General features: G+C 35.7%; 2 protein-coding genes across 4 annotated transcripts in view; both read left to right on the forward strand.

Moving 5' to 3' along the window:
* The first annotated feature begins 797 nt into the window (after window positions 1-797).
* On the forward strand, window positions 798-7796 carry LOC105262936 (FERM, RhoGEF and pleckstrin domain-containing protein 1-like). The gene is made up of 11 exons (XM_011298843.1): window positions 798-801; window positions 5255-5460; window positions 5555-5644; window positions 5761-6136; window positions 6231-6340; window positions 6426-6566; window positions 6659-6813; window positions 6925-7046; window positions 7145-7296; window positions 7381-7640; window positions 7721-7796. Exons 1-11 carry the CDS (start codon window positions 798-800, stop codon window positions 7794-7796), a joined length of 1692 nt encoding a protein of 563 aa, XP_011297145.1.
* Window positions 7797-12985: 5189 nt separating this feature from the next.
* LOC105262788 (glycine-rich cell wall structural protein) overlaps window positions 12986-16199 on the forward strand; it is a 4437-nt gene continuing 1223 nt past the window's right edge. For 2 of the 3 annotated variants that reach the window (XM_011298567.1, XM_011298569.1), the window contains exons 1-4: window positions 12986-13090; window positions 13386-13872; window positions 14009-14106; window positions 15920-16192. In XM_011298567.1, the coding sequence (XP_011296869.1) occupies window positions 13030-13090; window positions 13386-13872; window positions 14009-14106; window positions 15920-16192 (919 nt within the window). In that variant the 5' untranslated portion in view covers window positions 12986-13029. The remainder of the gene's footprint in view (window positions 13091-13385; window positions 13873-14008; window positions 14107-15919; window positions 16193-16199) is intronic. The other variant, XM_011298568.1, reaches the window with a different exon arrangement.

Consider the following 16199-nt stretch of genomic DNA (forward strand, 5'->3'; position numbering starts at 1 on the left):
CCCTATATCGGTTTGACCTGTAAATTGAAGACTAAAATATCATTGCATCTGTTGCATCGTCTCAAACCCATCATCATTGCACTCATCATTGCACATTCAATTAATTATTTTTTTTCATTGTTTTAATTTATTTCCACGATTCATTAATTCATCAAAACAACCCCATGATAAATGATCTCAAACGGAAAAAATTCTCGCAGTTTTCGCGAAAGGCCATCCGTACTGATCCGAATTTCAAAATTGTCTTCCTTCAAAGAATTATTCAACTTGAAGTATTTGCACCTCATTCACTCAAACTCAACTAAAATTCCGAGGCGAATGGCATCGTGAAAGCTCGCGAGAATTGATTAAAAAAACTTTCAACGTAAAACTTAAAAAAAATGAAGGATAAAAAATTCGGCTGTTCCCGTAATTAGAAAATGACTGAAATACTGTATTCAATACAATTAAACGGTATATTAACTAATAAGAACACCTCCCTCAAAATACGTATATATATAATATACAAAAACACCGGAAAAAAATATTTATTATATTATATATATGCAGAAACATTAGGATATTGAATGAATTCGTAATTAAAATTAGGGAACAAGGTATCATTATAACTTAACGATTCAACTCCAATTCTGTTGTTCCAATGTTGTTGTTATAATTTTCAATGATTACCTATTTGATTTTTCCGTGATAAATGAAGAGATAAATGTGCGCGGCGAATGAGTTTAGTCGTGGTCATTCTTATGAATACTGGCGTGAACTTTTGACAGGTGGTGATTACAACCGTTGGAACTACGCTAATGGGTACGTGAATTCACCGGCTTGGCACATGCCTTACCGAGTTAATCCGGTACGAAACATAATGGTTCATGCAACGCCACGCACACTGACTAATCGGTTTTTACCAGCCTGGATAGAATGAGTCAACAGAGTCTGGGGTACCTCTTAAAAGAAATCATTAATGAACCAGCAAATTTGCCAACTCCATTAACATACTTAATGAATAAAATGCAAAATTTTAAAACTCATAATCAAAGAGTAAAGTAGTGCTAAGCTGAGTACCACGTACCACGACACGAAGGAAGAAATAATCATCTTCTATACTCGCTTTTATCGGAGATACCGTACGGAGGCCTCCAGATCTAGTTTATCTAGTCGTAATTTCGCTTAGTTCTGCATTAATCACGTTTTACAATGATCACACTCACAGTTTATTCATTTTCTTCGAATCTCACCGCTGCACTGAGAGAAAATTCATTGATGGGATTCAATTCATTGGCACACAGTCTATTTCAACAATCGAGGCTAATTCAAACAGTTTTGTTATTACAATTGATTGTTGTTGCAATAATCCCTTCGTTTTTCGATTAACATAATTTTTGGCATTGCCTTTGGCATTCGATCAAGGGGAAGATTGTGCCAAGATTGAAAGTGATACTCATTTCTAATCATTTCTTTTTTTCTCTCGGTGTACTAACGACTAGTAATTTAACGTCGTATTGATAATTATTTGGTGTCTCACCATCTTACGTTCCATCTCCATTTGTTTATTCTTTTTTTTTCGACACCTGTTTTTTTGTGTCTAGATCACCCTAGATTTCTCACATTTTTATTACCACAATTAATAAGATATTTTGGAAGAGCGTTGTGATTGGCTTGCTCGTTCCTTCGTTGTATCAGATAAAATTTTGTATTCTTTATACTCTTTATAATAATCCCGGATAATCTGTAAATATTGTATATGTTCAAGAGTTTTTACCGTTGAAAATATAGTTGTCAATATTGAAAAATTCACGCCAACTGTCAAACGATACGAGTGCCAATATAATCGATAGCCTCAACTATCGATGATCAGAAAATAGTACTTTTCATTAATGCTTGTCTAGTTGCAGTAGCATAGTCCCATTTTAAAGATCATTTTACTGATCGAATTGTGCGTGTTACGATTACTCTTTAATGTTCTCTTGAATCATCGAATCATCTAGTTTAACAGCCTCTATAATTCACCTCCATTGACCACACATCTAGTTGTTATCCATTCATTAAAAAAATAATATGACACACTTTTGAATATTTTTCTCTTCTGTGTTGTGTGGTACTGAGCTTCCCCGCATCTAAAAATCAATTGATTGAATTATTGATTGTTATACTCACCTATGAACCATTACGTAGCGAACCCTTGAATCATGATTACCCCACTGCCACTTTTTTTATAAATCGGAATATGCCAATATTATCTCGTATGAGATCGTGTCAATATTTTCATAAACTCGCCGATCGTTGTATTGTACAAATGATAAATTCCGTAATTGCAAACAAAATTCAGCCTTAGCGTAAATATAGAATCGACTTTATTCGTCATGATGCTCTGGTGCATGAGGGAATGGTTCTAACGGCAACCGAAGGGGAAATATAAATAGATAGTGGTGAAACTGAGGGTTAAATTAAGGATGTTATGGATGAGAAAATCAGGCTGAAAATGCATCTGGAAGATGCGAACCTGGTGTACTTGCATCTTGACTATGACGTTACTCATTTTTAATCTAAAATTCCAGTGAAAACGAGAAGTAGAATAGTTTAGCTTTCTGTTTAATTCAGCTATGATTCTTTTTACGAAATAATGGAAGGTAGTAAACCACATTGCGCGTTTGCTAATGGACTATTCAAATTATCTTGGAAGTTTCCTTCCACGAGTCGGAAGTTTCTTCGTGATGAGGATAAAAGTAAGTCTCCATTCTACTAGTGTAATAAAATGTTCCATATTCATATGAGAAATGGTGTTATTAGAGAGAGAAGAAGTTTTTCTGATGCATGTTAATTTATACTCCGAGCCGCAGGCACGGATTATAATTACATTTGTTAGAGAATGCCTCATCTACCTGGTACTGCATACTATCTCAAGTTCCTCCTGGCAAAATCGTGTTCAAGCCAAGTAAAGCGAAGTTGAAATACTGTTTTCTATTTGTGCCGTAACAGGGTGTCTTGTAAATGAAGAGGTTTCTACGAAAGTTTGTACTTTGGAGACTTCTCTTGAAATCCCTCATTCTCTAACTAACTTCAGTTATAAATCATCAATGGAATAGCAATAGATTCGCTGGAAAAACGAATCCATAACATCCGTAATTAAATGATTCGATTAATAATTAATTGAGTCATTTTTTCTTTCAGTGTTGGAAAATTACACTTGAAATTTTTAACAACGACAATGTGACGTGTCATTTCTGTTGAATTCTGCATTAACAAATCGGTTAATTTTTAACGCAATTCTGGTAATTTTTTGTGACATACGCGATATTGTGGGAAATTCAAGTAATAATTTTCCTGAATTTTCAAATTTTCATGGAAATTGAAGTTAAACTCATATAATTAAAAATTTAAATCACTGAAATTTCAAGAAATTTTTTAACAGTGTACTGTTATCTTGAGTAATCATCACCTGTCGACTGTTGCAACCGCAAGTACTCTAGGAATGTCTGGGCAAATTAATTAATATAATTAATTCCTGGTGGTGACCCCTTGGAATTCATCAGTAAAACCTGAGTCTTCTAGTTGTGCTCCACCCCACCCACCCCCACCACCTCAATTATTTACACTAAAAAATTCATTCGTTGAGGTATTGTTACACAACCCTGCATGATCTTAGTTAATTGATTAATGAACCCTTTTCAATATTTTCAAGAACTAATTCATATTAAAAGCCCCTTTTTTAATTTTTCAATATTTATACATAAAAATTGATTTTTAAGAGTTCATGAACAGAAAACGGTGGTAACCTATGCTGTTCATTCGAAGAATAGAAAATTCGAATTCCCCGAATTATTCATGTTGCACCGTTGACATTTAATAATCACTATCGTCATTATTGTTGTTATCATCATTAATAAAAAAAATGGGAAAATAATACCGAGTTCTCTCGATAAACGTAAATTACGGGAGGATATGAGAAACAAGAAGAATTGAGGGAAGCATTGAATATATCGAATTTTATTTGTTAAGGAATTCGTGAAGGAGAGGAGCACCAATTAACGATTCTAAAATTATCAATTAATCAATTATTCATCCGAATATGATCTCATTTGTCAAGACAAAAAATAACACTAATGAACGGAAATCGTTGCTCTCAATAATAGAAGAGTCACAATACAAAATTTTGACAGAAAAAAAGAGAACAAATTCGGAATTCACGAATAATCGAGAATTCATGGGAATTTGGTGTTAACAACATTATGAAATTATGGAAATTGAAAAGGGCCTTCCTCCTTCCAATGACGCAAGAATAACTGAAATCATTTATAATTTATTATAATAACCGCGTCGATTTTTTCAACGATCGAATGCCGATGCTTGTTAAAGAATCTACCCGTTATCTCGATATACATAATATAAATATCAGAGAGGACTCTCATCCTTGTGTCAAAGGTTCAGCGCGAGGTCACGAGAACTCTAATTTTAAAGTGAAAGGGAAATTACCAAAAATGAGGAAAATATGAGGGGAAAACAGAAAAAAAAAATGAAATCGTAGGAAATTTATTGTACATTGATTATTGATACATAATTATGACATTAATAAATTATATACAAAGTCATTTACAGGCGTCAGTAATTTCAATGGGTTCTTCTTTTTTAGTATTTCCATTGATTTTCGTTTGGTTTGAATTTTCTTCAATACGACGATTTTTTCGATGAAAAAAGTCGATATATTTTCCTTTTTGTTTATTCTGTTGTTTATTGTCATTGTTTTGGGGGTGTTGAACCGTCAAGGGTTCACTCCTATCCCTCTCTATCTTTTTTGAATCGCACTCCTGGAATTGTTGGTCGGCTGGACAATGCCAAGTGTGAGTAATTCCCAGTTGATGAAAATTATCTCATGAACAAATTGAGCCTCTATATTTTTTTGTTGATCGATGTATCACAATTTATTTTAGCAGAGAGACAGTCACTATTTCTAATTGTTTATTATTTTCCTCGTTATTTGCGGCCGATACTTTGGTTTGCACTTGAGAATATATTTTTTGCATCATTAAATTTAATTTTCAGCACAAATTATGAAATTTATGAAAGGGCATGAAGCTTCATTTACGTCTACCGACAACTGACCTTTCCCTGTGATATATTATCATTTGAAAATTGTAAAAACAATCACTGCAATGTCGCATGCGTATTCCTAGCTTATCCCATGATTTCCATTTTATTTTATTACATAAAAAAACGTTTCACCGGTCAAACCTCATAAATTTTAACAGAATTTTTATTGCAGATGGTGATGAAGTCGACAAGAATCACGAAAATACGTCGAAAGCCGAGAATAACAATTTGTTCTATGTCAACGGAAAGTCGGAGAAGGGGCAGAATGGAATTGGAGAGATAAACGTCAACGTCAACGTGATAAACACGCCGGATTTGAGTCCAGAAAAACATCTGAAAAATGGAGAGGTGGAGGACTCCGAGATAAGAAAAACCAAAGTAATATTTTCTCGTTTTCCCTTTTTATCGTAACTCAGAGACGACTTTTCTCATTCTCTACTTCTTAATTCCTATCACATTTTTTTCTCCACAGCGATGGCCAACTGATAAAGCTTATTACATTGCCAAAGAGCTTCTCATGACGGAGAGAACCTACAAGAAGGATTTGGATGTTATAAATGTTGTAAGTATTAATTTGCAGAATAAAAAGAATGCCAAGTGACGGTAGAATATGATAAAATAATCACTTAATTGGATGGAATTGGTCGTTGCCAAAAGCTATAATGTCATTAATTCCAGTGGTTTCGTGAGGAAGTATCACGGGAATCTGATCTGGAGAGTGAGCCAGCAGTTGGACTGATAGAATTACTTGCTGATGCTCATGGGCCATGCCTTCAAGAGATGGAGACACGTTTGGCACGGTGGGAGAGTAATGCACGTCACAATATCGGTGATTTTCTCTACAATACACTTCTCAACGTTCTACCACTTTACGATCAATACTTGGAGAATTTAATACCGGTACTCGAGAAGATGGAGTACTCAATGCGTACATCACGCAGATTCGATCAATTGTGTCGTGATTTTGAGTCACAGAAGTACTGCTATTTACCATTGACGTCATTCCTCCTGAAACCACTTCAACGATTGTTGCATTATAACAGTATTATTGATAGTAAGTGCATTTATCTAATGATAAAAAATTATTTCTTCCAGTACTTATAAAAAACCATTCATCATTCACATCATTCATTTTAATTTGCTTGAAGGACTATTGGATCATTATCCAAAGGACCACACGGATTTCGAGGACTGTTTAGCAGCGAGGGATAGACTTGGAGAAACACTTCTTGAAGGTCTTACTGTCTTGAATCAAGCGGTAATCACTTCGTTATTACAATAATTTTCATGAGATTCATTTATATAATTTGCATTTTATAATTTCTTCATTTTGATAATTCTAGGAGAATCTCGTCCAACTCTGTGAACTACAGAGAGATATCAGTGGCTTCGATAATTTGGTGCAAGAGGGACGAAGATTTATCCGACAAGGATGTTTACAGAAATACAGTCACAAGGGATTTCAACAAAGAATGTTTTTCCTGGTAAGATAATCTGCTCACTCAACCCAAAAAAATCAACTAAAATTCAGTCGAACTATCAATAACTGATATTTTATATTTGATATTGTCAACAGTTCTCGGATATTTTACTCTATACATTCCGAACTCAACAACCAACTCAGTGTTTCCGTGTCCACGGCCAACTCCCTCTCAAGGGAGTGACGATACAGGACGGTGATAACAAGACGGGAACGGACTTTGTCTTTGTCATCCATGGCCAAGGGAACCAGTAAGTTCTCCCATGATATCATGGCAATCATGATTACTACAGGCCAATTGCGGACGATTGATGCAACTTTTATTATAGCTATTTTACATGATTAATGTTGTCTTATCACAGATCTTTGACAGTGGCTGCAAGCAGCGAGGAGGAAAAGGCGCGATGGTTGGAGGATCTGAATATGGCTATTCTTCAAATGGAGAACGAGGGGAAGATGCCGTATTTGACAACGAAATCGTGCAGTAAGTCTAGTTGAATATTAAACCTCTTGCTTGTATTTTGTATGATTTATAGACTCTGATATTCAGCATAAAATGAATAATCCTACAATCAGTTTTAGGTTCTGTCGATGAGCTTGGTGGTGGTGGAATTGACCTAGACCGTGGCAGCTGTGGTGGTGCGAAAGATTCCCAGAGAAGTAACACAACTGTTCATGTATGCTGGCACAGAAATACAAGCATCAGCTACAGTGATCAACTGCGAGCATTCCAAGTGAGCAATTATCACTCATTGTTAATCATTCGTATAAACAGTTCTGTTATGCAATATTTCTCTCATTAAAAATTTCAATTACAGAATCAACTGAGTGGTTTTCTATTGCGTAAATTCAAGAATAGCAATGGCTGGCAAAAGCTGTGGGTCGTCTTTACGAATTTTTGCCTGTTCTTCTACAAATCTCATCAGGATGATTTTCCACTTGCCAGTCTACCACTACTCGGTTATGCTGTGTCAACGCCGTCTGAAAAAGATAGCATCAACAAGGACTTTGTTTTCAAATTACAATTCAAGAATCATGTCTATTTCTTCAGGGCCGAGAGTGACTTTACATTCGGCAGGTAAATATAGATTGCAATAGTTCATGTATTTCAACGCTGAGATATTTTTTTCTATTAATATTTCGTTTTTATTGAAACAGGTGGATGGAAGTTATAAGAAGTGCCACGCAGCAGAGTCACATTCCTGTTAATTTTAATCGAAAAGAGAATTATTAATACATCGCTTGCACACATTATGCATGAGGTTAACCAGTGTCGACCTAGCAGTCTCTCATTGATTGAGAAGTATTTCATTTTTTTTTTATTAAAACCATTTCTATTTGGTAGTTGAGATTTAGTGATTTATCACTACTACCGGTCGTTAACGGTCCACTGTAATAATTTTTTTTTATTAGGAAACATTTGGAATTGAAATTATTGTTATTAGAACCAAGTTTTCAGACTACAGTAGAATCCTGTTACAGTCGCACCTGTCCTGCATTTCTGTTTTCGCGTATCTTTCAGTTTTTCCAATCATACCTCCGGGCTACAAGATGTGACCAATCCATCGTTTCGTCCGGTGAGGAATCGAATTCTAGGCGAAATAAACCCGAAAGATAAATTTCTCTCAGTTTACGTAGTAATTCGCTTCCTCTACAGCTCCATGTACGTGGCTATAACTAGAGTCTACTGTATGTTTATTCGAAACGTAACAGAAGAAACGGAATTTGTAGATATTTTATTTAAAAATCAACTTTTCATTAATAAAATCTCGAAATTCGATGAAAATTTTTGTAATTAAACTAATCAAACTTTTGCTGCCTTTAATTAATTAAGAACATTGAAGGGATGGATGAGGAGAAGAGAAATAGAGATGTTGATGAAATTTGTTACTAGAAAATTTTTTATACAATATGATAATTTCGTATTTAAGTCTGATAAACTCCATCCCGGATGACGCATTGCAGGGTCAACTGTGAAACTATTGGAATCATAGTCTTGTATATATTTATAAATCTGACTATAATCAAATTAGGAGAAAAATTGTTATGTGGATTATTAGAACATTTCGATTTATTATTTGAAACATTTTTTTCGATCTTTTGATATTCATCGATATGAGTTTTTATATGGGTTGTGTCTTCACGGAAAGACAATAATTTTGTTGTGAATTTTACCATATTTTCGAGTGTTAGTAATATTTATAAGGAATACAAACGAAGAGAAAATTGTTTTGGAATTTTTATACATTTTTTATTATTACTATTTTCCGGAGGGTATTGATTATTATATAACTGGAATTGCGATGTTTTTTAAGTACAATGTCATATATTCAAAACCTGCAAGACTGCAAATGGAATTACATAAAGACTTCAGATGAGAATCATGAATCATAGAGATATAATAAATGGGCAATAAAATATTGCATTCTATATCAATACGCATAAGAAATATATATTCACATGTATTTACAGCAAAAAGAAGACAAGAGGGAAGAGCATTCAGTCAACGAATAGTTAAGGACATTAATGTAATGAATGACAGGAAAAATTTCATCGATGAAAGTTTTTCTTTTATAATGGATATTTACATAGTCGCAAGAGTTTTGCAATGTTTACAACACGAATTTATATTAAAAAAAAAGAATAAATGGTATCTATTACAGAATAAATAATATGTATTGATTTCTTTAATGTTAAAAATATTTTTTTAATTAATATGAAGAATTAGTGCTTTAGCGAGGCGGCCGACAAAATGGCGGAGAACATCAGGGAAAGAACTTCGATTGGCTTGACATTCCAGATGAAGTTCTGTTATTGACGAGAAGAATTTTTTTCTAAAAGCTCATACATTTTCATTATTAAATTACCGAAGGTATTGAATGTTATATGAATAAATTGAAGTTTTGTTTGTCAAATACAATATCAAGTATTCAAGACCGACAAGACTGCGGATGAATTCATATGACGAGTTGAGTAAAAGATGATCAATTATAAACATTACATAATGAATAAGCAATAACTTAGTTAATTTTACAGCCCTAACAAGTGAATGAGCATTCGCATGTCCTCGCGAAGGAAATGAAAAGAGCAATTAGTCAACGAATAATAAATGAAATTATCCTTTTTCTATAAAATATCATTCTGAGTATATTTTACGTTCATTCCGAATGCATGGAGAGGCCGAAAATTAAGGTGGAATGTTCTGAATACTAATTGATAATTCTTATGTAAGTTCTAACCTTGCAGGACAATTTAGAAAATGAAGGTGCATAATGAAGTAGTTTTAAAAAATTATAATCGATAAATATTTATTAGCACTTCCTTATTTACACATTAATCGTAAACATCAATAATCTTCCCGTTCAGTCAATGAACTGAACAATACCGAGAAGTTAATAAGAGACTTCCAACAAATTTAAATCGACAAAAGGAATAAACAGGAAATGGGAGCACAACATCGAAACTTCATTGTTCATCTTAGGAAATGTTGTGACAGGTACGTTATCTGGTTTTTAAGCTGTCGACGTGTTCGTGGAGTTATTTTTACACAATTGAGGTTTCCAATTTTAGCGGGGAATTATAAAGTTGTGAGGATGAAAAAAATCGGCAAAAATCGCTGTTCATAAAAATGGACTATCAATAATTACCTTGAAAATTAATTAAAAAATTGTAATAGGCCAGCTAAACAAAAAAATGGCAAGCGAATCTATCTATTCGTCGAGTTACGAAACACTCAAATAGTGACGATAAATTTTTCTGGCAATGGCATCCATTTTATTCCTCTTTCCTAATGTAGCCGGATTGATATATCACTGCCAAGTCTGTGGGAATTTGCTTTTGAAAAATTACTTAGACTTTGACGGACTAACGGGGTTGAGGCAAGGTTCCAATCAACAACAATGATCTCACCTTCTTCCTTCAGGCGAATGGAGCAGCTTTAATTACGAACAATGAGTAGAAGAAAAAAGCAATAGTGGGCTGAATAAAAATTACCCGATGAGTCTAATAATATGCTCAATGACAAGTTTATAGTTTTTTTTCCTTAACAACTCCCATCATATACACATTAATTATGATCTTTAAGTAGTGATAACGGGTGATATTAATGCGCGAATAATACCTCGAATCCAAGAATCTGAAAAAAACCCGACACTAATTCCAGGGTTAAAGAGTTGATCTTGAAAGTTTGAAAAACCAGTTTGGTAAGCGGGGAATCCCCGGGACTGCACGCCGAGTTCGACGGGATTTTCGAATGAAGAAATGCCAGGTTCGCATGATAATGTAATACTATTTTTCGTTCAATGAAACGAGGAGAATGGCTGTCAATAATTAGCGCGATGGAGAAAAAACGAAGGCTTGTTGAGTCATACGGACAAGCTCCAGATTGCACGTTTTGTCCATTCATGTTAACAATTTAATCATGTTCATGAAAAAGCGGAACCTTCGCGAGTGACTATACTCCAACTTCTTCGTAATTGTTAAATATTAAACGATATGAGTAACGAGTCGTATCGTAAGATCGTCTACGAGAAATCATTGCCAAGGGAAAATCCTACCGTCAGCTAGGGAATTCCAGTGGAAATCCCTCCGTTTTTATTAGTATTTTAAAACAAAAAATAACAAATATTCCGAACGAATCTGAAGAAAACTTTAAAAACCCTCAGACTGGCGGTTTTTTCTGGGGAAAATGCAAATAATTAAATTTTTTAATCTCTGTAAATATCAGAAGGCAGCACGGGGATCCGAGTTTTCAAGCTCACTAGTTTTTTTACGCGTAATGATAAGTAATCTCCTAGAAATGCGATGTATACGTTAACGTGGACAAGTAAATAGGCGAGACATGAGTTTTTTATTTTTATTTTTTGATATTCCGTGCCAGGACAGCAAATCTGTTGAGAATGTATAAATATTTGCCACGAGTTGAGTTTTTTTCACGTCTAAAGCAGCTGTTTTTATAGCGAAACATGGAAGTACAATCACTGGTGGTCTGAACAAAATGCGTCGTAATAGTTTCGACGGAATGCAATAAACTGCACTTTTATTACAAAAACTTGTACAGAAGGATTCTTAAATTCAATGCCAAAATCCCAACTGCTGGCTTAAATTTGTAATTTCATTCACGAAAAGTGTGCGACATCATTATTACTCAAATCTTCAAGAAATATTCAACAAAAATTCAACAAATATTCAACAATTTCTTGAATAGTTGTGATTTCGTGTAATTATCCTTCAGTTGCTATCAATGGGATGAGATAATCATCTGGTAATAACAACTCGTCAACAAACGTCTTTATAAATTTTATATTCGTTTCTATTATCCGCGGATGATTGAGTATTCCATGAATTCTCCGTAATTCTCGAAAATTCGTAATCTCCCAATTTGACCCAATTTCGATGGCAATGCCATTTTTTATTTCGAAACTCCGACGGTAGATATAGGAAATTCTAAAAGGTTATCATACTTCCACTTTGTAACCCCTGAGATAGTTCAAGTCCGATGATATTTGCTTTCAAATTTTTTCGCAGAGTCCACATGAATCACTCGTAATAAATCGATGGATATTTACGAATTACATAATTCTGGATATTTCGGAAAATCCGTGTGGGTATTAAAGTAGGACGTCAATAAGAATTTCCCCTGGGATAATCCAACACTTTGAACTTTCATATAATTTTAAAAATAATCTACTTTAAACCCTGCCCTGTTTTTTAGAATATATTTCACGTGGTGATTATTTCAGTAAAATAAAATTTCAATATAACTCGAATTGCCTACAACTTTTTTATTTCCTCATGAACAACTTATGTACTTGAATAAACTTTATGATTGATAAAATACACCTAAGATATCAAGTCTACGCGTTATTTAAAATTAATATATTAATAACCAAAATTTATATTATTGAATTGACATTGAAAATTCAACATTCTAAAATTCAGAATTAAATATTCTGAATTCACATACGTTTTCTTCCGCGCATAAAAATGATTAACTATTAATTACTATATAATAATAATATAATATTTAATCCTCAAGCCCAATGAGTAAAAAAAAACATTAAAAACATGGAAATCAAGAGAATAATGAAGCTTATTATTTAAATGAATATTGGTATTAATTAGTATTGGCGTAAATAATTAACTTCTAAATATTATTTATGTTTATTTCCCGTTAAGACACGCGGTGCGTATATCTAATGACACGTATAATTAAAATTAGGTAGAGAATTCGAAGATTCGAGTGTGAATGGCCTTGACCACGTGTACCCAGTGGTCCTGTGTGATTTCCAGTGATTACCGCCTAGTAAACCCGACGATGAGGAAGTAAAGGACGTATAGGATGACGAAGAGTTGACATGCCATGAAGAGTGGGGATGTGATGACAGAATGTGTGGATCCATAGAGAATCGGTGGGAAGGAGACGGTATATTAACACCGATGTGGGGTAATGATGAGCACAGTCAATCATGGCGCGTTACCAAGTGATCCTCGCTCTTTTGGCCCTTCTGGTTCTATCCGCCAACGCCGGTAATTCAAATATTTAATCTTTAAACATCAGATTGGACTCCCAAGTGATAAAAAAACAAATCCCACATATTCAGAAAATTCACCCTGGAATTATTATTCACCTACTTCTTGAGAATAATCTTATAGTTCATATTCTCAAGGGCCTGCATGATTCAATTTATTATTTTATTTTAGTGCATTTGTCAGTTTATTTAAATAATTTTATATTAAATAAATCAGGGTGTCTATATGAAACTGTTGGATTTTTTAATGTTTATCATTTTCTGATAAATTCTAATCGCTACGAATCTGGTAGATCGTCCTCGTGTTGGTCGTCATGTTGGTGGCAGCCCTAGCTCTTCCTCATCATCGTCATCGTCGAGTAGCTCTGGTGGACACGATGGGAAGACCCACACCAAGACCAATACACATGTTGAAGGGGCTGGTACCGCTGATGCAGGTGCAAGTGCCAAGAATGACGGAATTATCTTTGATTATGGGGGTGGATATGGACAGGGTGGACTAGGTGGAGGACGTGGTGGAGCGGGTGGTGGATATGGAGGAGTGGGTGGAGGACATGGTGGAGCGGGTGGTGGATACGGAGGACTGGGTGGAGGACATGGTGGAGTAGGTGGTGAACACGGCGGTGCAGGTGGTGGATACGGAGTAGGTGGAGGACACGGTGGAGCAGGTGGAGGATATGGAGTAGGTGGAGGCCACGGTGGAGCTGATGGAGGATATGGAAGTTTGGGCGGTGGATATGGAGGAGCAGGTGGTGTCATTGACCCTGGATTTGCTGGACCGTGAGTTCAATCAATTATTATCATCAATAAACAGTAATTTTATCGGACTCCTCTATCTTCGATCTCAAGAACAAATCAATGAGGGGTAGCATATTCAAAATAATGTAATCAACACATTTTATTTTTTGTCAATTAGTGGATTCGGAATACTGGGTGGCGGTAGCGGTTCCGGGGCCGGTGCAAATGCCAACGCAAACGCCAATGCCAACGCTGGTGCCAGCGCTGGTGCCTCAGGTAACATTGATATTAATTTATAAAGCTATTTAACTGATAACCACTTGCTTGTTTATCTATAACCCACGGATAATATTAACATAAAGGTCCTTCCGGTGGTGTACCCTTTGAAGGAGGCCAGGCTGATCAAGCTGGACCTATCATTTTACCTGGGGGGATATTACGCGCTTACCCGGGGGTAGGACGACGGACGAGAAGGTATCTAGCTCCACGGTCATGGAATGTTCCTGAGAACGATATTTTAGAGTCGGTGCAAACCGGCAAACCCATTCACGAAATGACCACCAAAGAGATTCTTGATTTAGCGAAAGAGTCTATATTTGAGTATAATCGGGAACGAGGATACTATTCTGATTTAGGATATAATCCTTCTTCATCCAATAATAACCCTATCAATATCGATCCGAGAGGTATTACAAATACAAACAACAATGATCTTCTGAGAATATACGAACAGAACGGTTACCTTCTAGACATGTTAGAGTCAATATCAGATGCTTCCTCAAAGGATACAAACGAGGATATTCTAGAGGTTTTAAGATCGATACTAAAAGAACTTTCGGATCATCCGGAGGATTCACAAGATGCGGACGAGGAAATATTAGAGTTGTTGCACTCAATACGGGAGTCGATGTCGGAAAACGCAGAAGAGGATTCCTTTAAAGGAAATCCATCGATAAAGACCTCGTCCACTGGTGAAAATATTATAGAGCTGTTGCAATCAATACGAGAATCAATCGTGGAAGAGGACAAGAGAGAGAAAGAAGAAACGAAAGAAACAAAAGAAGAGAAAACCGATGAAGATGAAAGCGACAGTGAGACAGAAGAGGATTCTTCATCGAGTTCTGACTATGAAGATAAGATTGATCCAAACGTCGACGATTGGCAGTCTCGTTGGTGGTATGATTGGTGGAAAAAAAAACAGGAAGGACTGGTGAAACTGACTCAGCGACCAAAAAAAGTTGTACGGGAGGAAAATGTTCAGGTGGTGCGCCCGGTTAGCCGTAGGGGTGTTGTTCATCATTCTGTCCAGCGGAATTCGCAGGAAAATTCTAAACAGGAAGTAACAATTCGTCGTCTGCTTAATAACCAATCGGAAGAAAGTAAGGTGATGTTTCGTCATCGCCAACCAATTCGAGAGATTCACCGTCAGATTGTCCGTCGTCAACGACCGGTAATTAAACGAGTTGTTGAACAACTAATAGGTAGACGATTTAGGAAACGAATTGGTCATGACGCGGAGCTGGATAACTGAAAATTTTTTAAGGGGGAAAAATGTTGATGGTGTAGCCGGTGAAGGACGTGTAATATTTATAAAAATTCCAACACTAATGTTCTTGATGCCAACTGTAAAGCTTGAGGTAGAACCCTATCCCTTCACCGCATGTTTTCATAGAATGCAAGTTATGATTTCAGAACTTTAGAAAGCAATTGTACATACTTCATTGAACTGTGAGTAAGTAATGCATGTTTTACTCAATTCTATCACGATAAAATGAATAAATTCCCGTTCTAATTATTCTCATTCATTACTCTCAACTATTTTTCACCCTGACGCAGCATGAAAAAGACTAACAGGATTTCCATACATATTCATAGTCGACTGACCCAAGACTCTCGGTAAACAAAATCCAGGGGTGGATGGCGGGTCACGTAACTCAATATCTGATCTTATAAGAAAAAAATTATTAAAGCAACTAGATAAATCTTTTAATAAACGCAAAGTGTTGGAGTTCAATGAAATGGGGTTTATTGGAGGGAGAGTATAGCAATGCGGAAATTCCATTCTGATGTTGAATTTCATGATCAATAGGTGTAGGTGGTGGATTCGGACCTGGACGTCAGAGTGGAGGGTACGGACAGGGACAGAAGGGTGGTTTCCAGACTGGTGGAGTTGAACATATACTGGATGGTTATCAAACCGGTGGTTATCAAACCGGTGGTTATCAAACCGGTGGATACCAAACCGGTGGATATCAGACTGGCAGCCAGGGACATGGTCAGGCTGGTGGATATGGAGGACAGGGAGGTTTCGGTACCGGTGGACATGGGCATGGTCAATCTGGTGGATATGGAGGACAGGGAGGTTTCGG

The sequence above is a fragment of the Fopius arisanus genome, unplaced genomic scaffold (assembly GCF_000806365.1).
Source record: "Fopius arisanus strain USDA-PBARC FA_bdor unplaced genomic scaffold, ASM80636v1 scaffold00011, whole genome shotgun sequence".
Classification (NCBI taxonomy): Eukaryota; Metazoa; Arthropoda; class Insecta; order Hymenoptera; family Braconidae; genus Fopius; species Fopius arisanus.